This window comes from Oxyura jamaicensis, chromosome 3 (assembly GCF_011077185.1).
Source record: "Oxyura jamaicensis isolate SHBP4307 breed ruddy duck chromosome 3, BPBGC_Ojam_1.0, whole genome shotgun sequence".
NCBI lineage: Eukaryota > Metazoa > Chordata > Aves > Anseriformes > Anatidae > Oxyura > Oxyura jamaicensis.
The window spans coordinates 88,075,086-88,097,525 of NC_048895.1; the positions used below are offsets into that span (position 1 = coordinate 88,075,086).

At 38.1% G+C, this 22,440-nt stretch overlaps 1 protein-coding gene across 2 annotated transcripts in view; it reads left to right on the forward strand.

Moving 5' to 3' along the window:
* The window catches only part of COL9A1 (collagen type IX alpha 1 chain), a 68,146-nt gene that overhangs the window by 19,696 nt on the left and 26,010 nt on the right, over positions 1-22,440 (forward strand). For both annotated transcript variants that reach the window (XM_035322899.1, XM_035322900.1), the window contains 18 exons: positions 830-904; positions 1,445-1,480; positions 1,589-1,651; positions 5,653-5,706; positions 6,291-6,326; positions 9,382-9,405; positions 9,708-9,761; positions 11,565-11,618; positions 13,101-13,133; positions 13,231-13,287; positions 13,993-14,046; positions 15,329-15,382; positions 17,221-17,274; positions 18,665-18,718; positions 21,222-21,275; positions 21,451-21,504; positions 21,612-21,665; positions 21,899-21,952. In XM_035322899.1, coding sequence (XP_035178790.1) covers positions 830-904; positions 1,445-1,480; positions 1,589-1,651; positions 5,653-5,706; positions 6,291-6,326; positions 9,382-9,405; positions 9,708-9,761; positions 11,565-11,618; positions 13,101-13,133; positions 13,231-13,287; positions 13,993-14,046; positions 15,329-15,382; positions 17,221-17,274; positions 18,665-18,718; positions 21,222-21,275; positions 21,451-21,504; positions 21,612-21,665; positions 21,899-21,952 — 918 coding nt within the window. The remainder of the gene's footprint in view (positions 1-829; positions 905-1,444; positions 1,481-1,588; positions 1,652-5,652; positions 5,707-6,290; positions 6,327-9,381; positions 9,406-9,707; positions 9,762-11,564; positions 11,619-13,100; positions 13,134-13,230; positions 13,288-13,992; positions 14,047-15,328; positions 15,383-17,220; positions 17,275-18,664; positions 18,719-21,221; positions 21,276-21,450; positions 21,505-21,611; positions 21,666-21,898; positions 21,953-22,440) is intronic.

The window sequence follows — 22,440 nt, forward strand, 5'->3', positions numbered from 1 at the left end:
GCACAAAGGGAAGGGGTCTAGGTGAAGAGAGGCTGAAGGCTGCTTTCTGTCATGCCCAGGCACTGACTCGCTGAAGGGCTTTTGACCCTTTTCTCCTGCACCTACGAATACCACGGGCTGGGTTATTTCTGGAAGGACTGGTGTGGGGAGGAAAGGCGGCTGGAGCAGCAGCGCTGTGGGGAGCAGGGCCCCAGGCTGGCCTCCCGCTCACAGAGTGCCTTTGTGGGGGCTGGAGCTGGCTGCGAGGAGAACAGAGACCCCCATTATAGGGACGGAGGCCCATAAAAGCCTTTCTCTTAGCTTCCACACACAGGCAGTGCCTCCTGCCTCTCCCCTGGGAGCCTGGTGCTTGCAGAAGGAGCCTCTGTGGATGCTAATGTAATCCTGCGGAAACAGGGAGCTGCTGAACCTGCCCCTGAAGTAGGGAAAGGGGTAGTTTAAACTTTCTTCGCTAGCACGAACTCTTAGGAAGACTGTCTGCTTTTTGCTCACTGAGTAATTAGAATAGCTCAGTGAGTTTCAGTCCTTCTTTTGCAGAGTTCACTGTTCTTATGTCTCCCACCCTGCCATCAGCACACAGCTGGGTCAAGCTGCCGGTGCCTTGCCCCAGACTTGTGAAGGATCTGGGGGTGCAGGGGTGGACAGGCTCAGGGAGGGGGTTTAACATCTCACCAGGGTCCTGACACAGGTGGAGTGAGGGGACAGACCCCCATTGCTGCTGTGGCCCCCTGACTAACCCAAAGAAGCCGCTCACGTAGTGCTGGTCTCCTCAGACTGGCTCTCACAAGTTTACCAGGATCTAATTGCTCCTCTTTTTACTCCTCATTAGAGAGGTCTCCCTGGTCCACCAGGCCCCCCAGGTCCGCCAGGGCCACCAGGAGTTCCCGGTATTGACGGCATTGATGTAAGTATTTCCTGTGACCTGCCTAGGAAATAGGTAATGCCTCAAGCTGTACCTGCATTGTCCTCACTGCCAGCACTCGACCCCAAGGAATTTGAATTTGGCTGGAAATCTGCACTGGAACTGACAGGTCTCATATGTTTTAGCAAACTGGGATGGAGAGAGGGGGAGAGAGAGCCTTTCAGATTCTCTCTGATATAAACAATATAGGATTTATTTTATGTAATTATGGTCATATGCTGTGATTATTTGCCTTAATTGGGGTGTAAAGATTTTATAATTCTAATCTCGAAAGCAATTACCTAGTATCATTCTTAATAAAGCCTGCTAAGGATTTGTGGCACTATTCATGATAGCAGCTACTATATATTTTCCTTCCAATCCTGTGAGAACTTAGAGTGATTATTCTTGTTAGCCTGTAATAGAGATGAGGTGGGTTTACATTCATTCTCTACAAAGAGAATCAGTTTGGGATTATTCCTAATAATCCGCAAATCAGTGTTTCTCATGAGGGACCATACCTTTTCTTTTGTCTCTTGTTAGGGAGAGAGAGGTCCAAATGGCCCCCCAGGTCCACCGGTAAGTGATTTCAGCTAATTTGCATTTACTTCTCAAGAAGAGACGTAAAAAGTTTTGTTTCTGCTTCTGTAGATGAAATATGCATAACTCTCCTTTTAAATTCTGAAGGGTCCGGATGGGGATGCAGGCAAGGCAGGATCCCCTGGCCTGCCTGGAGAGCCAGGAGCTGATGTGAGTATGCTTGACTTTCTGGAATTTCCTTTTTTTTTTTTTTTTTTTTTTTTTAAAGAAAAAGAAAAATACTTGGTTTTAATCTATTTCTGTAGGAGCATGATCTTTTGAGGTCTCTGGCTTCCTCACAGCTGCCAGCCGAGTGCCAGCAGCATGCATGGGGGAGAGGGACTTCTCTCCAAGCCAAAATGTGCTCTCTTAAAGGAACACAACTCTGTGTCCCCCCTGCCAGGGGGGAAGCAGCCAAGGAACAGTGTTGGGTGCTGCCACCCTACTAAGGAAAGGGTCCTGGTCAGTGGTGCTGCAGGCAGGAGGCCGTGCTGCAGGCTTAGGTGAAGCAGCACAGTGCCCTCCTTCTCCAGGGAATCCTGTCCCGGAGAAACAATGAGAGCAAGGGAACTCAGTGATGGACAAGCAGGGGAGTCTCTGTAGCAGCACACCTTTCCAGGCTGTGGCTTCCTCCCACCTGTGGGGGAAGCAGCTACCTCTGGAAGCAGCCTCAGGTCAGCGTCTGCTCCCTTGGGAGATGCAGAGCAGGGCAACAAGGGCCAGAGGAGGATCCAGTCCCTGGCCAGGGCAGCTCCAGAGGCAGCACAGAGCACTGAGGCGAGACCCGCTCCTGCACATGGGGCAACTGACATGGGGCAGCTGGCATGGAACACCTGTGGCCCTGCCCTCAATGGTCACCACAGGGTGGCCATGGGCTGTTGGCACTCAGTGCCAGAGGGGAGCACACAGGGTGCGGTTTCTGTAATTTTAGGGCTCATTTGTCTGCTATTGCCTAAAACAGAGAAAATGGGAAAGAATGAAAACAATCAACATTTCTATTGATGTTAAAGTAAATGGTTATCTATTGTTTTTTGTTTTTTTTTTTTTTTAACAAATTGAAGCATAAATTGGAACATCTCAGTTTCTGAGGAGAAACTGATTTTCATGTTGCTGTTCTGAAAAAATCTAACGTATCTTTCTTTCTCTCTGGAAAATAATAGGAGAATAAAGATTCAAGATCACCTAATGCTGATGGTCTGTTAGTTGTATCCCTTGAATACACTAGTGGCAATAAAAACACCTCTGTTAAGCAAGACTTACATCGTTACTTAGATTGTATGCCAGGGTGCAGGCAAACTGACATGTAACTTACACAGAATACTTACACAATTTCAAACAAAAAATAAAGATTATATAAAAGTATAGATTTCATAGATCTATACTACAGTGTAGTATAGATAATAGTATATTAGTGTAGATTATAAATTAGTATATTATGGAATATTACAGTTGATATAAATTGAAACACCTCATATTTGTAGAAGATTGCAACACTGTTGTGGTTAAGTTTTTAACTTATTATTTTTTTTAAAGGCGTAATTGGACATGAACCTGAAACAGTCTGTAGTTGGACTTCAAATTTCAAAACTAAGTGGAAATGGGCTTGCCAATGCTCCCATTATTTTCAGTACTTCAAATGAACTTTTTTTTTTTTTTTTTTTTTTTTTTTTTTTTTTAGAGAAATACAGAACCACAACCCAATTTACTTGTCAAAAACTCATAAGCAGATTTTCAAAAATGATTGCCTTTTAAAAATTTCACTTTGGGTATGATAGCCAGGATTCATGGTAACACAACCAAGAGAAACAGAACTTTTAAAACTCAACCCAGCTTTTAATACTTATTTGCACTTTCATGCTCCCTCATATTAGTGGATGAATGAAACTAATACTAAAAGTGTATTCTGAAATGTTAAGCCTTTTTTTTAAAACTTTCAGTGGAAGATAACACATGAGAGCTTATTGTATTCCTGCTGTGCATTCAACTTTTAATTGGGTTTTAGATTTATAATTCCTTCTTCCATTTTTAATTGGTGAGGCAGTTCTGACTTCCTAAATTCTTGTTTTTCTTTCACAAACTATTTCAGTGTCAGGTTTAATAGACCGAGTAAAGATATTGTACAGTAATTGCCTGTAATGGTCATATAAGCTCTAGAAAGAAAATTATCAGAGAAAACATCCCTTTGGGTGAACAGAGAATAGCTGGATGTGCGCCAAAAAGGAAAGTATTGGACAAACATAAAAGCAAGGCTTTTCTTACAGATCTCTGGAAATTTCTTGGCCATGTAAGCCAATTAAAATCTTGGAAACAAAAGAAAACAAAAGAACTCCAACTGAATTTGCAGTTATAATATCATGATGACTTTTTAATTTTAGCCAGATAAACAAGTACGGTTCAAAGACTAACCTCAAATCCAGCCTGGCAGCTTTGTTGACTTTTTGTTCAGAGTGGTTAATATAAGCCTGTTCTGGCCTATGTAGACAAGGCAGTCTCTGTAGCTTCTTTTTCCCAAGAGATGGAAGTTTGTGATTCAATTATGCCTGATTGCCTTATGTGGTTATCAGAAATTTGGGGAGTGTCATTTCCTTCAGGACTGAATTACAAGGAATGGTGACTAATGGTGCAGACTAAAGTGATCTTTAGAGTGAGGGAATGGCAGATGCTGCCTCAGTGAAGCTGCGAGCCTGAGGAAGAAGAGCTGAAAAACAGATCTCAGTTGTAGTAGTAGTGACTCTACTTCAGTAGTGACAAGAAGAAGGGGAAAAACTTTCCTTGGGGTGACCTCTGATACTAATACAGAACTGTACTAATGCTTTCTTCCTCACAAATTAGTGTTTCAGTATGTTAGTGATGAAAAAAAGGGAGAAGATACACAGAAGTATATATATGAAGAATATATGGCGTATATGACACACGGGTATATATGGTTCACGAAATGCATTTGCATCATTTTATGACTGTCACAGTGCAGGTTTGTCTCTGTTCTCAGGTCTAACTGTTTCCATAATCAGCCAAGGTCCTAACTAGTCCATACAACTATCCTGCAAGTGTACAGTGCGAACCTTCTGACTGCAAGTGATTGTAGCTTCCTACTTTTAAATAGGACACATCAATTAAAACCATGAGCAATATTTTATTTTAGGGTAGTCAAGACTGATTTTCATTAAGCCATTGCCTCCTGAATCACAGAATCATTAAGGTTGGGAAAGACCTCCGAGATCATCTGGTCCAACCATCCCCCTACCACCAATGTCACCCACTAAACCATGTCCCTAAGTACTACGTCCAACATTTCCTTAAACACCCCCAGGGCTGGTGACTCCACCACCTCCCTGGGCAACCCATTCCAGTGCCTGACTGCTCTTTCTGAGAAGAAATGTCTCCTCATTTCCAACCTAAACCTCCACTGGCTCAACTTGAGGCCATTCCCTCTAGTTATATCACTAGTTACCTGTGAAAAGAGGCCAACCCCCAGCTCCCCACACCTTCCTATCAGGTGGTTGTAGAGAGCAATAAGGTCTCCTCTGAGCTTCCTCTCTAAAATTACAAGTCAACCAAAATGCCTAGTGAAGTTATCCAGAATCTCAATATGTGTGTCTCTATAAATTGGTTTTACTAATACATACTTCTTACAGAGAGTCTGACAATTCATTTTAATTCCTAGTGAAGTGCATGTGTATAGAAGGCTGGAAAAAAGACTTCTATAAAACCAGTCTTCCTTGCGTAATTTCAGACACCTGCTTACCCTTTTGAGAGCCTTGATGCTTCTTCCAGTTTGTAATTATGAACAATGTTTTTTGAAACGGAAAGCATGGATGGTTGTTGTTTTTAACATAAGCAATGAACTTAATTCATCAGTCTTCCATCAGGACAAAAGACGATCATTTGAGTTCACATGTTAAGTTCAGTTGAAATTTAACAATAATTTTTGGAAGACATACATCACAAGCACTGATACTGGTCACCAGAAGCTAGTACTTTGAACTTGGGTAGTGCTTAAATGTAAATAAATATTGAATCTCAGTTCTATTTCTACATTTATATAGGCATTTGAATTGTAAGTCTCCTGCAGTTACTCAGCTTCATTATTCTATGGTTTAGAATGTTTTCTGTTGTGATTAAGAAAAGCTCAAGTAGCATTTACATTAACATTTTATCCCTTATTTCCAAAGGGATTCACAGGCCCTGATGGATCACAGGGAGCCACAGGACCAAAAGGACAGAAGGTAAGAACAAAATTATATGTGAAATTATGGGACAGGCATTTTAGCAGGGTTTTTGTTTGTCTCTGTGCAACTAATGAAATGCTGCAGCCTTTCTTATAATATTAAAAAATCTGTAGAACACAGTCCCGTTGGTTCCTTATCCCATAGTACAAAGCAACTTCCATTCCCTCAGCCAGCAGTAAGGAATGGTGATGTTACATTGCTGACATCAAGACTGACCATCATAAGTACTGGTGAAGCTCTTTCCCTCTTGTTGTATTGTAATAATTTCATAATCATATGCAGTGGGAACAAGAACAACGAAACTTGACTTCATCAGCAATCAGACAAATGAAATATACATCAGAAGTCAGAGTAACTAGTGAGTTTGATTTTTTTTTTTTGAGAGGAAAAAAAGCCTCAAGGAGTATCCTTTTAATATTGAGAAAGTCTCCCTTCTGTCATGTCTCACTGAAACCACTGTAGCATTACGTGAATAATACTTGTAGAACATGTCCACTAAATAATACCCTCCAAAAGTTGAGAGCTGTATGTTGTATACAAAACTTTGTGCTAATGTCTCTGCAAAACTCCATTTTTTCAAGGGTGAGCCAGGACTTCCAGGTGCTCGTGGACTTCCGGTAAGCCATAAATTTACTGTATGAAGAGGCTTTTTAGACCTTCGGTACCAATATGAAGGATTGTGATCAGTAAACTGTTTCTGAGGTTTCAAAGAACTCACACGATAATGAAGTAGCATGTTGAAGAACCTTTTGTCATTGTATCAAAATGTGCAAATATTACCAAAGAGGACACATTCGGTTTGTATGCTGGAGAAAAGGAAAGCATGTCTGTGTTGTGGTCACAAGTTTTGGAAGCATAGATTCTGGTGGTTTCCGTCCCCTTGTGAAAGTGCTGTAGAAAGAAGGTAGCCTGTGTTTTATTTGGATAAATCAGTCTACGTACAGTCATTCCTGTTTCAGACCCTCACCATTTAAATAGCTTCACTCAAGTGCAAATGCTGTATATGACTTTCTGTATGCAAACAAGATGAAAGATGAGAAAAGGACATGCAAAGAATACTGGTCAAGTTGACATATAGACAGATTTAACATCCACCTTTGGGAGCTGTAAAGAATTGTGAATTCTAGGAATTTTACAGGTTTAGAGAAGCAAATGCAAGTTGGTATGTAGAAACTTAGGTTATACAGGAAACAAGGAAAACCTCAAGGAAAATAAGTACTGGAACAGCATTAGTGGTATAAAATTATAATAGGTCTGCACATAATTAAAACTTAATTAAAAACTAGATTCCTTTTAGAGAAATTGTTGGAATTATATAAAAGAGGCATTGTATTCCAGTATAGATCTTCTTTTCATGAAATTCTTTATCTTTGACCGTATCTTTATTTTTGACCCTTTGTAATTTATATTATAAAATCATTTTGGTATTTGTCCGTAGAGGAAATTGCAATGTTATTCCTGAAGAGGTGACATTATAGATGTGTTCAGACTTAAGATGAATCATTCTATGTGGACATTTGCATTTGATTTTCATGGATGCTATTTGATTTGATTTTCATGGATGCTATTTCTTGCCTGAAAATATGGAGCTAGATTTAAATAGGTAATACCTTTATAATGGCTAGGCTATCTGTAGACTCAACAGATAATCTAAATTTAGTCACAGAAAGTAGCAAAACTGAGGTAGTTTCTCGGTAAACTGAAAGGCTTGAGTTTTCTGTTACTATTTTTTTTTCTGTCAAATGGTTGAGCAAACTATTTCTGTGTCATTTGCAATATATTTTAAAATAAGTAGCTGGAAAGAAGAGAAAGTTTATCTCTCTCACATTTGTTACTCAGATGATATGGAAAGAAGTGTACATAAAAATAACTACTAGATAAGAGAAAAAGTGGGGAATTATAAACTGAATTACTGAATTAGAGGTTAAAATACCGTAGTATAAACCCGCTTGACTTGATTAAAAATTATTTGGGGAAAATATGCATTATTTTATCTTATCATAAACAGACCAATGTGAGATGGATTAACTTAAGAGCCTTCAGAAAAATCGGGTATATAAAATATGCAAAGAAAGTGTCAAGCTAAGTTTTTCAACTTAGAGGCAGAGATGTTACTATGGGAAAGCAGCAAACTGGACCAGCTTGTCAAGGTGAATGCTGATTCCACTCAGAATAGCACTGACTTGATTCAGGTCTTTGGTGACCATATTTTGATGCTGTAAAAACAAGAAATCTGAGGAGATTTTGGACTGTTGTTGGAAGTTTAGCAATCTTTGACCTGTGACTGGTGACACGCTTCAGTGACCATCGGTAGGGGTTGCCTTTGGAGTTGTTCTGCCTCTGTTAAATAAGCAACTGGGCATTGTGTTTAAAAGTGAATTTGTAGGAATATTTGTGATGCTGATTCAAAAACCATTAGTTATTTAAAGGTAAAGAAAAGGTGAATATACTTGGTCACCTCATAATACTATTGGAACCTGTCATTGCCGTTGTACTGATTAAGGTTAAGGTTAATTTGTAGACCTCAAATTTTAGGAAGGAGCCTAGTATTTCATTTTCTGGCTCCTTGGTTGTTAGCTTGTAAATGCTGAATCCATATAGAAAGATTAATGCTCATAATAAATCTTAGGGAAATTCCTTTTATATGGGCTTTCATTTTGATGAATGGCTTTAAGCTGCTGAAGAAATAGAGTAGCTAGTGAACTTTTTTTTCAAAATGGCCAATGCCAGTCAGGTTGCCTTTAGTGAGATTTAAACTTAATATTTAAACTTAATTTGTGCTAATGACTCCCCCACACCCACACATAAAAGAGGAGGAGGTAGGAGTGGGAGTGCTGCAGAGTGGTGGTTCCAATTCTCAGTCTCAGAGACATTTTGAGAAGCTATCACCACAAATGCAAAGTGGTGAGGCTGTTTAACCTTCACAGGTCTTTGGCTTGATCTGAGACCTCATTTACTAGAAACATAGCACACTTCTGAGGTTGCATACTGGCTAAGTGATTAATTGAATATTTAGCTGTAATTATGCTTTGCTTTGAATTCAGTCAGTGGCCTTTTGCAAGTAGAGTAGTCTGTCTCTGAATGGTTATCTAAAGCCCTCATTTCTCATAAAAATAAACTGCTTACATTGCTAAAATGCTAGGTGCAAACAGAAAACCAGAAGCCTTGGCTGCAACATTAATTGGTTATAAATTATTATCACAATTTTTCAAGCTCATCCAGTGGAATTTATTGTCCAAGTTAGCACTTCAGAGTAACTGAAACAAAAAATGCTAAGTATCTGAAGTTTTATATACAGTGTTTGCCTTTCTGCAAGTGTCACACCTTCTTTCCCAGAATGTATCTGTAGATATGTTTATCTTGGTGCTTGATAAGTAGTTAAACCCAAAGGCTTTAATCTCTTCATTCCTGTGTTTAAGTTTAGGCTTATAAATATGTGCAAAGAAATGCTACTTCAAGGCAGCTTAATCAGTAATTTAATTTTTCTTCTGATATTGATTACCTAATAATAAGTTGATGTCTAATGTTGGTTAAATAAGTTTTCTAATACAGAATCAAACATCAGGGCTTTTGTGCATTTTTATCCCAAATACTTTATTCTTGGTAAACAGCTCAAATTGGTGTGTAACCCTCTCCACATTTCTGACTTTTTTTTTCTTTCATATTTCACAGGGCAAGGGGCTTCTCGGGCCACCTGTAAGTATCATCTTTCCAATTCATAAAGATACTGTTTAATAAATCTGTTTAAATCTGTTATACAGTTTAATTAAAGGTAATTCAAGGAAAAAAGAGACTCTTAGTGCTGATGTTCTATGTCTATTATGTATGCTTTCTTCAGATGTTGATGAGGTTCCTTAGGTCTGTGGTAGATCAAACAGTAATACTGGTGTCTGAAGACATAATTTGTTGTTTGAGAAAATGCTATGTCCTCTCTCCTTGAATGGATGTTATACAAGTATTGTGTGATCTAAAATTACTCTTGAACTTGGTTGTTACAGGGTCCAGCTGGTGCAGCAGGACTTCCTGGTGAAGTAGGTCGTTCTGGCCCACCAGTAAGTACTGCCTTGTTTGCTAAAAGTTGTAGGTTTGTTCAGTTGCTAGAATGTACTTACAGAAAAGAGTGAGTAATTACTGTGCCATCTAAGCATGACTTGGGTTATAACAGCACTTGAAAACATTTTTTTTTTGTCTCTGTGGCGATTGCTAGTAGAGGAAAGATTGTGTTTGGTGAAGCTCATCAGAATAAAATAGAAATAAAGAGTGATTAATAGCACAAAGTTAGGGCCAGCCAGTAGAGTTGAATTACATGTTTCATATAACGTTCCATACTGTACTGCTCTTATTCAAAGAAAGCAGAAAAACTAAAAAAAAGAGCTAAAATCAAAAAGCAAACCTGCCAGAAATCTAATGTAAATGTTATTATTACATGTAGAACTGTAGCTTTACTCCTGTCTTCTCACATGTACATTACAGTAATGTGCTATTTCTATTTTCTATCTGCATGGCAGTGAACATGGAGATTCAGTATTCCTTCTTAGTCTCATTATTAAGTGTGACTCCATCTGCTGATCTTAATGCTGACCTGTACACTTAGCTTCAGCACAGTGTCATATTTTGATTCCATGCTTTACCACTGAAATGAAAATTTGAACCAATTGCTAATTTTATAACTGAAATCTGAAATAACTATACAATTTTGTTTAATTAAGAATACTTTTTATTGCAAACCTCTCTGTGCGTTACACTCATTCATATAACAAATACAAGAGTAATAAAAAGCCAATTTATGTCAGAAGGTGATCAATCCATCTCACCTTCTTATCTCTGACAAGGGGATTAGTAGATACCTAGGAAAGTGTACAGGAATTGCCTGTTTGCAAAATAACTTAATTTTTTTTTTTTTTTTAATTTTTTTTTGTCACACTGCCCCACAGTCTGGTAGTTGGCAGTTCAGAGACTGCCTGTAGCAGAAATTGCATCTGTACTGCTTTGTTCAAAAGCTATATGTGAGCCTATCCCCCGTTAATTTATTCAGTCCCTTTTTGAATCTATTTGTATCCAGGGCCTCCACAACAGATAATGTATGAAAATGAGTCCCAGAATGTAATTATACGTTATGTGGAAAATAAATACTCCTTTTTAGTGCTTTTAGCCTATAGCTCTGTAACTCAGACATGGTGAGAATCAGTGAATATTTTTCTACATTAATTTTCTTGTTTCATTTTTGATTTAATAACATATTAAACAATACAGAAATGACAGTATTATTTTAAAAGGTGGTCTCAATCAGGAGATTTATTTTTTTTTTAATTAAAGGCAATCAGAAGAAATAATTAGCAGAGCTTCTGTGTTTTGTCTTTACTTCTGAAAGTGCTAGACATCAAAATTTCTCAAACAAGAGAAGATCCTCACATTGTAAATTCATCTTGGACTCTGAAATTATTATTTTTTTTTCCCTCTTTTTTTTTTTTTTTCTTTTTGCTTTAGGCACTTTTGTCAGTTACTAGGATTTTTTAATTCAGATCTTAACCAGCAGTTATGAGAGAAAGGTATAAGTAGACGATCCCGTGGTCAGATATTTCAGATTTCTAAAACAGTTGAAAATTATTTTATTTTTTATTCTTTTGGCTCCCATTGTACAACATGGGTTCAATTCTACTAAAAAAATCAAATTTCCTATTTCCCATTCTGCTATGGGAGCTTGGTTATAAGTTTAGGTTTCAGGTGGTTACATACCCAGTCCTGTAGCTACTGCATCTCTCACTGTTAATTTGGTATGAATATGTATAGTAATGAATATGACTGGCAGTCATTATCATTATGAATCAACATAATTAATTTACCTTTTTTTGTAGGGAGATCCAGGAAAAAGGGGGCCACCAGGACCACCAGGTCCACCAGGCCCTCGAGTAAGTGATTGTCTTTAATATGTGCTAATGTCTGAATTATATACTATTGCTGCTGATTGAACAAAACTTCTCCTTAAGTTCTACAATGCAATACCAACTTCAGAATGGTCTACCTCAACTCAGCAGAGGTAGACTAATCTCTGCAAGGAGGAGAAAAGAATTATGTTTGGCTCGAGAGCTTGAGAAATACATGCTCCCAGTTGCTACTTATTTTATCTCTTGCCTGCTACCTGCAAGGGATATGAGAAAGATATGGTGCTTTACCTCCCTAGGGGAGTGGTTGTCCTCTCCAAGCCTCTTGAGAGGAGGGATGTGTGTTATGCCTTCGTGTTGTGGCTATTTACCTGCTCAGAGAGAGAAAACCTGAGCATCTGGCAGGCACATTGTAGGCTGTGTGCTGTGAAATACAAACACTGGGAAATGTGTTTGAGTCATACTAATGTCTCTTTAAAAGCTGTACTGTTCCTCTGTTGGACAGACCCTATATCCCTAGCCATGTTTCTTGTCTTCATGAAAGTTACCAGAGAGTTGCAAGAGACATTGTAAAAAATGTGAATGATTAAGTGGAGAAGAATATTTAGGAAACAGGTAAAAAGGAGCCCTCAGTAATGATCCATGCATCTTCTATTCCTTGACAACTTTGTCCTCTAGGTTTCTGAAGTGCCACTGTCTTACTCTAGTTAAGGACTTTATGGACCCTACCATGCCCTCATTTTTTTTTTTTTTTTTTTAATTTATTTTTTAAGTTCTTTTATATAAAAGGAGAGCAGTTCATTACTTAAGCACCCCTGCATCTGTCTGAAATAATGTTCCATCCCACTGGGCTTCAGAGAATCAAGCAGCTGCTGTGAAGTCGTATTTCTCCCTGTTGTGCCTCAGAAGCACTCCTGTTAGCTTCCATCAGTTGTTAGATTTAATATGAGGAAGGGCTTTCCCCCCACCGAGTCCATCTGGTTGTACAGAGATCTCCATTTTATTGCAATGTAACTGACAGACATTCACTTATCTACTGATACGTGTGTAGTAGGAAGATTATTTTCACTGTAAAGTTGTTGGTATTTTGTCTTGAATGGTAGTAAGCTGGGAAAAGAAAAGCTCTCCTGACCACAGAAATTGTTTGAAACATTTGAAATCTACGGTGTTTGGATAATTGACTTAACCTAGGAATACATCCCTAAATACTGAAACTCAAAATATGGTTTAATAGTTTTTATGTAGCTTAAGAAAAAAAAAAAATATATATATATATTTTTTTTTCCCAGAAATTTGATCTAACTTAGAGGACAGGATTTTGTAGATAGCTAGAATCCTGCAATAAAAACGTACAATCTAGGTGCTCCTCGTATCAGAGATTTTTTGGTTGCTTATGCTTCTCATTCCAGCTTCAGATAGCAGTATTTTCTGGTTTGTCTAATGACTCTATTGACTGATGGGTCAGGTGTGGTTATTTTTCTTTTACTAATTTTTATTAATTTAATTTAGGGAACAATTGGCCTGCAAGATGGTGACCCACTGGTAAGATTTGTCCACTTTTTTTTTTTTTTTTTTTTTTTAACTGTCTAAATGCAACCTTATCCACGCTGTGGTACTAATTATGTGGGTGCTTTTCCAGTGTCCCAGTGCTTGTCCGCCTGGCCGCCCAGGACATGCTGGCTTAATGGGAATGAAGGTAAGAGAATCTGTTCAAATATTCCTTACAGAGATACCTTCTCAAAGCACCAGGGAGGGTAATAACGAGCTTAAAAGAAGGGTAATTTGCTAGTTTCAAAAATCATTGCTTCAGTGTGTATGCTTAGAGTTTTTTCTACCCTTTACTGCCAAAACAATCTCTTAGAGCTGCTGTAATCGGCAGAGTAAAATTTATATTTCCTGAAAGGATTAGAGTATCTGAGGGATTTCTTCATTCACTTTCCAGAGCATTTGAAGTCTGATGACTTCAGAGAGTCCAAATATTCCACCAAATCCATAGTCATTTTTCTTTCTTATTTTCTCATCACGTAACTTATACTAAATTGAAAGGAACACTCTCATTTTATCTAAGAATTTTTTGTTTTTTTTTTTTTTATCTAAGATTTTTTTTTTTACCTCATTGGTTTCTGGGAATACTGTTGACCTGAGGAGACTGTTATGTGATAACCTAAAAAGAAATGCTAATCTGTCTAGAAATATAGTCTTGTTAGATTCAGGAACTGGTTTGTTTGAAGATGGTACTTAATAAGTGGTTTTAAATGGATGGATGATGAAGCACTGGTGAATAGGGATTGTGGAGGGAAGAGCAAGATTTTTCTGAGGAGTCTGGTTTGCAGAACTCTGTATTTTAATTATGAATCAACTCTAATTATTTGTTTTGGTTTCTACACTTATTTTATTTTAGGGACAGAAAGGCTCAAAAGGAGAATCTGGTGAACCAGGAAAACAAGGTTATAAGGTAATAAAATATATATGAAAGGAAAAGCTGTTACTGCTTTTTACAGTCTAATAGTAGTTTAGCCTTTTCAAAAAGAGCATTAGATTTTGCTAGAAATATTACCTATTTTAAAACCATGCATGAAGAGATATTACATCTCATAATACTGCAGAGTAACCAAAGGCACATTTCTGTTCTTCATTCACCTGTAATCTGTATTTATTATGACACAAACGTCAGTGCTGCCATACTGCTCTTGCTTTTTGTTTTGATCCTCAAAATCAATTATTATGGAACTTGAAGTTTATTAATCGGAAACCTTCTGAACATTTAGATGCAGAAGAATTCTGTGGATTTACCAAATAAATTGTTCTGTGGCACAACTTAGTCATAATAGGGACAGGAAGAAAGACAGGGCAAAACATGTTAGAGAGGTAAAGGACATAGTGTAGGATCAGACACAAAGAAAAATTCTATCTGTAATAAGGAGGCCAAGTCTGATTCAGCTTGAAGACTGAAGGTGTTTCATTTAGACAAATATTTGACTAATATTGAAAAGTTGGTATGAAAATTTGAGAAATTTTGCACTGCATTGGTGCATGCTTCAGTGCTGGTTGAAAAAAAAAAAAGAGAACATTAAAACAAAACAAAACAAAGAACACAAAACAACATGGCTCTCTATTCTTAACTATATTTAAAAGAATGCTAAATTAATAGAAAATATTTTTTCCCTTGATGTTGAACAGTTGTCTTATGCTCCAAAATTCCTTGATGCAAATTAAACTTGGCATTTCATAGTGTTGTGTTACTGTGCACTATTATTGTATGAGAGAAGGTATCATGTAATCAACTTGGGGGTTAACCAATTGATAAGGCATTTTACCATTTTACTTTTCAAAAAAAATTGAAACACAATGTGGTGGTGATGCAGAGTTACTGGCATATCTGGTCCCTTCGTTAACATTTATGAGTATCCCTTCTTTATACTTTAATCTAATAGACCAAGGAAACCTAAAGAGATTAACTTCAAGGAAAAAAATGAAGGAAGATAAAGAGGAAAATATCATTACTTTTCTTTATACTGGGGATTAATTGAAATGATCTCTTTTGGCTAGTAGTCAAATGGAATGTGAAAATGAACTAGTATCTGTCTATGTTCTGAGTAACTAGTCTGACTTTGGCTGGATTTTCTTCAATCAGGGCTTGTTGACAGAGAACAGTAATTAGTGAATGTATCCTCTGTGACAAGAGGGCATATCCATGGTACTGATAAGCTACAGATACACTCCTTTTGCTTTCTCAGGGTGAAGAAGGGGATCAAGGACCCGTTGGTGAAGTTGGAGCTCAAGGCCCACCAGTAAAGTATTTCCTCCTAAGTAGTGTTACACATTTGCTTTATTATATGTTGTCTATTATCTATTTCTTCTTATTGTAAGAGATATTATAAAAGCTCCACACACCTTTCTTTTTATTCTGCCATATTGCTTATAAGTGAGAGTAGACTTATTTGTAAAACAAACAAAAACCAAACCAACCAGCAACCAAAAACATTGTTGCATGGCTTATTTTTAAAAGTATTTCATGTCCTACATTTTGTAATGTTTGGACTGTGCAAATAGGTTTATTTGTTTGTCTGTTTTTTTGTTTCTCCTGTCTTTCCTTTCCATAATTTCAGCCTTGCAAAGCTAGTGTTTTTTTTTTTTTAAATGTCTATCTGTGAAATTCAGACTTTGCTAAGACTTGGGGATGGAGTGTCTGTCATGGAAGAACAGATGTTTTCAGGTTTCTGCCTTTTTGCATGTCAGGGAAGTAGCCTTCAATCATACCTATGATATTGGAATTATTTTCTTGTACTTCTAGCTTGTTTGTTCTGACACACACCTTCTCAGCTTGTTTTCTCATGAAGATCTATTACAAGGGTTTCTGCAGCTCAGTAGCCAATATATAACAGAAGTGAGGCAGTCATTCTAAGTAAGAGCAAAAGATGTAGAGCTCAGGCATAACACATTTAATTTATATAGTTTATTTTCTGATGGATTCTTATACTTCCTTCCTAGGTGTGGAATTATTTCTTTAATTCCACTGATGCCTAGATGTGACATTTTGGGGGGAGCTTACCTTGATGCTCATGACATTCAAATCCTAAATAACTGAATTCTCTATAAACATAAGACAACAAAAAAATGCATTAGGACTAGAGAAGAATGAAGTAATCCTTCTTATGTCTGATACTGAAAAATGTTTCTTGTGTCACTGAAATAACTCAACAGGGATATAAAACATTTAGAGAATGACTTTCTTTCCATTTCACTTTACTGTTCAACCAGTTGATCACCTTACAAACAAGCTTTAAAATCATTGCTTCCTCATAAAATGTGGAATTCACAATATGCAGAAGGTAATGTCAGGTAGATACCCTATAGAGAAGAGGATAGACCACACCTTAGAGAGACAGATTGAGAGGCTGTCAACAGAGCTCTCTTTATATATTTTCCTGCATGTTTCTTACATAAAAGAATGTCAGTTTCTGATGCATGGAAAGAATTAGGCATCTGGTCTCCACAGCAGCACCTACCATCTACCACTTTCACATGATGGATAAGACTTACATAAGATAACACCTCTCCCAAAAATGAGACTAACTTTCCCACCTGACTCTATTTTGAAGAGAAGAGGTAATATGTATGATGCACCTTGCTGCACTACAATGTCTATGCAGTCTAGTCTCTGGAGGGCATATAAGATGAGCACTTATATTTTTAAAAATATTGCCCAATTTTGTCTACCTCTGTTGTTCTATAAAGTCAGCTGGTGCATTTCTCTGCATCTGTCCTATATCCCCCTTCAGACAACTCAGCTCTTTTGCAGACCTGGTCTTCATGTATTCCTCTTACACAGACCGCAGAACTGTGCTTCAGCTCTTTGGTAATTTCAGTTGTTAAAGCATATTTGTGGTTGTAGCATTGAGCCTGATTGTTTACTTAGGCTTTTTAAAAGTCTTAAATTAGTGAAATGTCAAATTACCATATAAATTAAATATTCAAATACAGAAACGGATTTTTCCTTTTGTACTAAGAAAGTAGTAAAATAAACATAAAGAAAGCAATTAGGACTATAAGGAGTCTTCTGTTTGAAAACTAGGACAGTTCTGATGAAAAGATTTAATAATGATTTGAATATATTTTTCATTTTCAGGGCATTCTAGGTATCAGAGGTATAACTGGTATAATGGGACCTAAAGGTACCAAAGTGAGTATTAGCTTTTCTTTTCATAAAATGGACTGGATACAAAATGTAGTTCCCTGAATATTTTTAACCTTACTTATATTTCTCTTTTTTTGCCCCCCCCCCCCTTTTTTTTTTTCTTTCTGGATATTCTTTCTCCTGTCACCTGTTTTTCCATAGCTACTATACTTTTGCTTAGGAAGAAACACACCATTGTCTTTCTGATACACATACTCTTCACACATACTCACCATTCCCTCTAATCCTTGGATTTATAGTGGTTTGGCATGTGTGCAAGTACGTAGCTGGCAAGATTGCAAGTCATAGCAGCTGTAAACTATAACATTTTAATTAAAGCTAACATTTATTAAGTAGTCAGTCCTGTGATCTTCATCTTGCTGAAGCCTTTTCCTTCCCTTGTCCCAGTTTTTGTCAGGATTTTTTATTGAGAATTTGTTCCACCTTCATGCTCTCTCTCTCTTGCATCTTTGATGTCTTAAATTGCTGCCAGGGGGATTCATGTTTATATGGGCTTTGACTTTGCTGGGTCATTTTCCTGCTGTTCGTCAAACTCTTAATTCTAAACTGACTATTACATTTCTGCTCTTACGATCTTACTAACTCTGACTGGTCAAAATGTCTGGAAGGAAAAGTATGTAGCAATTGTGTCATTGTCTCCTTCTCCAGAAATGAAGTCACAGAAACTTTATTCTGTGACCTGCTATTTTCAGAAACAACATCAAATTTGTCCTGATTATGAATCTTCTCATTGGTGACCATTTCTAACCTCACAGACATGTTTACTGAACTGTTACTGACTTTGCTTAAATTTTTGTGCTGGTTTATCTATTTGAAATATTTACTATATCTGTTTACAAAGAGTTTCGTGTTCTCTGTAAATCCTTCTGATCTTTTTTTCCTGTCAATTAAAAATGATTGAGTAACAATTCTACTGTGTGCCTGAAACACGTGATAAAATAGCTGTACCGCAGTTTACAAGTTCTGTTCACATTTTGGTGGTATTCTTGTATGTGATGATGGAAACAGTATTGTTAAGGACAGCACAGACATTTTCTGAAGTCATGTGAAAATATCTACCTCCTTGCTCTCTTGTTTTTTTAGAGAACAAATTGGTAGATGAATGACGTTTTTCCATGGTTAATAACATGTTTTTTATAACTTCACAAAAAATGCCACAAGATATATTAAAAGAATCATTGCTAAAATTCATTTTTACTGTTCTGTTACAAGTTAGTGCTATAAAAACAAACAAACAAAACAAAACAACCCACCCTCTGCTGTAGAGAAGCTGCAGCTCCAAGCAAGCTAGGAGGGAGCAAGCTAGGAGGGAGCATAGATCGTTAGTGTCTCAGTGCTTCATTTTAATGTTTTATGTTATCGGCTTGTTTTCTAGGGAGCTCGTGGCCTTGATGGTGAGCCTGGTCCCCAGGGTCTTCCTGGAGCACCTGTAAGTACAATGTGTGTTAGCAAAACACTTCCCAAGGTCTACCCAGTTAAGGTACTCAATCTGAAACTTTGTGGGTGTAAATCAGAAAAGCCGCTGATTAATCCAATTAAATGGATTCCTCACAGGTGAATAAATGTCATCACGATGACACCATGTCCAAAATCACTTCCTGTCCCGAAATAATTATTGTGCAGTTGAAGTCTTTTTAGCCTTCCGGTATCGTAACCTCTTTGTTCTGAGTGCTACTGTGCGTTAGGGTGACCTGGATTTCTTCGGTTGCTTTTCTTTTTCTTTTTCTTCTGGAAAACATTTGTTCATTAGAATAAAACCTGTACAGGATAATTTGTGTGCTTCCCTTCCCTCTCCCCTCCAATCTGGATGGAATTTATGCTTGGAATAGCCAATAATTTCATGGGTTAAAGAAACTGAGTGCAACAACCTTTGCTTAATCAGCCCTGTATTTCTAGGGGATGACTTGGCTTTAGCTGTGTTTTTAAAATATGTCTGTCAGCTGAAGTTTTAAGAAACTGCATTTTTTGATATAGTATAAGCTTAAGATGTTTTGCTTTAACTGAGTGTGAATTTACTGGTAGGCTAAAAGATACTAAGCTTCCTGTTCCGTCACCTAATACACTGCCCACATTATCACTTGCTGGGAGGTAATAGGGACATGCTACAATGCGGTTTGGTTCACTTAAGGCTAAGCCTTCTCCTGACACAAAACAACACCTTTCATTTTCAGTTTGTATTACCGGGAAGAATATTTGAGAGATATTAGTTATTGTTATTACTGTTACTAGTGAAATTGTTGCTGTACATCCATCAATACTTGTTTTGAGCAGCTGGTTCTTCAGACTGCCCGTATGAACTGAAAGTTAATGTGGATCCTTTTTGTAATGCAATAGAAAATTAGCATTCCCACGACTCTTAAGTTTTTCCTCCACAGCAAACATCCAATCAAACCAGGGTCTTGTTTGTTCTTTCCATAGATAACCATATGAATATATGCTCTAGTCAGTGGGAAGAACCAGCAGTGCTTTTGGCAGTTCTGGGAAGAAGGTAGTGCAGGTCAGGTGTATACCTTTCTGCCCTTCAGTTTTCGATCCTGTGGGGATCAGGGACTAGACTCTAAAACCACTAAACTAAGGACTAAACTCCAGAATTACATCCAATGTTTGCATGATTTAAGTATTTTTCTTCCATTTTAAATGTTTTATTAATAAATACACTACAGGAAGATACACTACAGTGAACTCCTTAGATCAAGTTCTTTTTGTAATATGAAAAGAGCAAAAGAAATGTGTTACTGTTGTGGTTTAACCCGGCAGGCAGCTATACACCACACAGCTGTTCGCTCACCCTCCTCCCTCCCTCTCTGGGATGGGGGAGGGAAACGGGAAAGTGAAGCCTGTGAGTTGAGATAAAGACAGTTTATTAAGATAGAAAATAATAATAATAATATGTACAAACAAGTGATGCACAATGCAATTGCTTACCACCCACTGACCGATGCCCAGCCCAACCCTGAGCAGCCGGCCCCCCACCCCGGCTAGCCACCCCTAGATATTGTTTAGCATGACGTCAGATGGTATGGAATACCCCTTTGGCCAGTTTGGGTCAGCTGTCCTGGGTCTGTCCCCTCCCAGCTCTTGCTGCACCCCCAGCCTGCCCACTGGCAGGACAGAGCGAGAAGCTGAAAAGTCCTTGGCTTAGGGTAAGCACTGCTCTGCAGCAATTAAAACATCAGCATGTTATCAGCACTCTTCTCATCCTAATCCAAAACATAGCACCCTACCAGGTACTAGGAGGAGAAATAACTCTGTCCTAACTGAAACCAGGACATATATCCACCCCAGTTATTTAGAAGACCTCAGAGCAAACTATTCACCCAAGTTGTAATTCTGATAGTCACAGATTTTTACTAATTCTCTGTGCATGTTTTGTGTGCAGAGCACTGCATGTCCTCAGTGCTGCAGGTAACGCTGACAGTCTGCAAGTCCTAACAGCCCTTGTGTGAGACAGGTTCGGGACCCTTATGAGAAAGACACTGCAGCCAACTTGTTAGCCAAGTGCCTCTGTCCCCAGAGGTGCTGATGCTACTGGTGGCTGTTACATACACTGTGCTGTGGCAGGCAGCCTACATGGCAGGAGATGCAAGGCAAGTGTGGGCTCTGTTTTTTTAGCCTGTGCCTAAATGAAAACTTGAGTGTAATAGCAAGGGCACAAAGCAAATTCAGTCTCAGAAACAGTCATTCACACATCAAAGATGCTGGAGGTAAACACTGCTGAAGGAATGAGGGATCTCTGTGCAGCTTCCAAAGCCCAGCTAAGCTCTGAATTCAGATAGCCGCAGGACCAGAGGCCATAAATGATTCTATGCACTGGAATAAATTGTACTGTTGATTTACTAAAGGTCTTATCTGAGAAATACAAGTAAGGTCACTCTGGTCTTATTGCTGAAAGAATCTTTTTTTTTTTTTTTTTTTTTTTTTTTTTTTTGTAGGGGGATCAAGGACAGAGAGGTCCACTGGGAGAAGCAGGTCCAAAGGGAGAAAGGGTAAGCACACATTTCAAATCATGTTTACTTGCAAACACTGTGAATACCAATTACACTGTACGTTTACATGTTGTAAGTTAGCAAACTAATCCATAGCTGACTAAGTATGGATTGGTGGTTTTTGATCTGTTATTTCAATGTGTTTATTTTAATTTCTTAACTTTATTATTGTTAGGGTCCTCAAGGAACAAGAGGAATAAATGGTCTTCCTGGGCCTAAAGGAGAGTCTGTATGTATACATTATTTGTTCATTTGCTTTGGCATTACTCTGATTTATATAGCAGAGTGCACAGGAGAAATATCTCCAACATCTTTTTTTTTTTTTTTTCTTTCAAGGGCTTACCGGGAGTTGATGGCCGGGAAGGTATCCCTGGAATGCCTGGAGCAAAGGTAAGGCAGAGCTGGCATGCTTTTAATTTATGAAGCTTTGGTAATGCCCTAGATTTTTTCACTCATTTGGGACTTTTCATTGTGCTGCTGCCCATGGCTTTATGCACATTATTAGGATAATTAAATGAGCTTTCCCATCCTCCAGTTCCAAAAGTACTTCATCTCTATGTTCCAGAATTAAAGTTTTCCTTTATGTTTGACTTGCATAATTTACAATTTAAAATGTTTTTCAGGGTGAACCAGGAAAACCCGGTGCTCCCGGTGATGCAGGGCCTCAGGGACTGCCAGTAAGTATCTGGTGTTCTTCTTTTGAAAGTTGGTTCAGATCAAACTGTAGAAAGGCCAGATATAAGCTAGTTTGGCACTGGTACCGGAGTAACTAAAGTTAAAAACTAACCAAAAGGCCAAGGAATAATCTAGTGCAAGGGGAAATTCTGCTGTATGTATGCAAAACTGCTTTGCACAAGTTTGAATACTCTAGTGAGGAATTCAGTCTTACAGAAGTCTGTGGCCAGTTGGCAATTCTCTCATGGTTTCTCATATCTGAGCCCCTGTGGATATTGTAGTGTGACCCCACAATTAGAACTGGTTGTTAATGACTAGGGGCACACACGTTCCCAGGGTGACCTGGAAGAGCCAACCTGCTGGTCTAGCAAAGCCTAAAAGATCAAGCATCTCCTTTTGATATTCTGCTGGCTCAGAGCATCTGGAATGCATCAAACGTGTTTTTTCTCTCTTTCTCTCTTTCTCTCTTTCTCTCTTTCTCTCTTTCTCT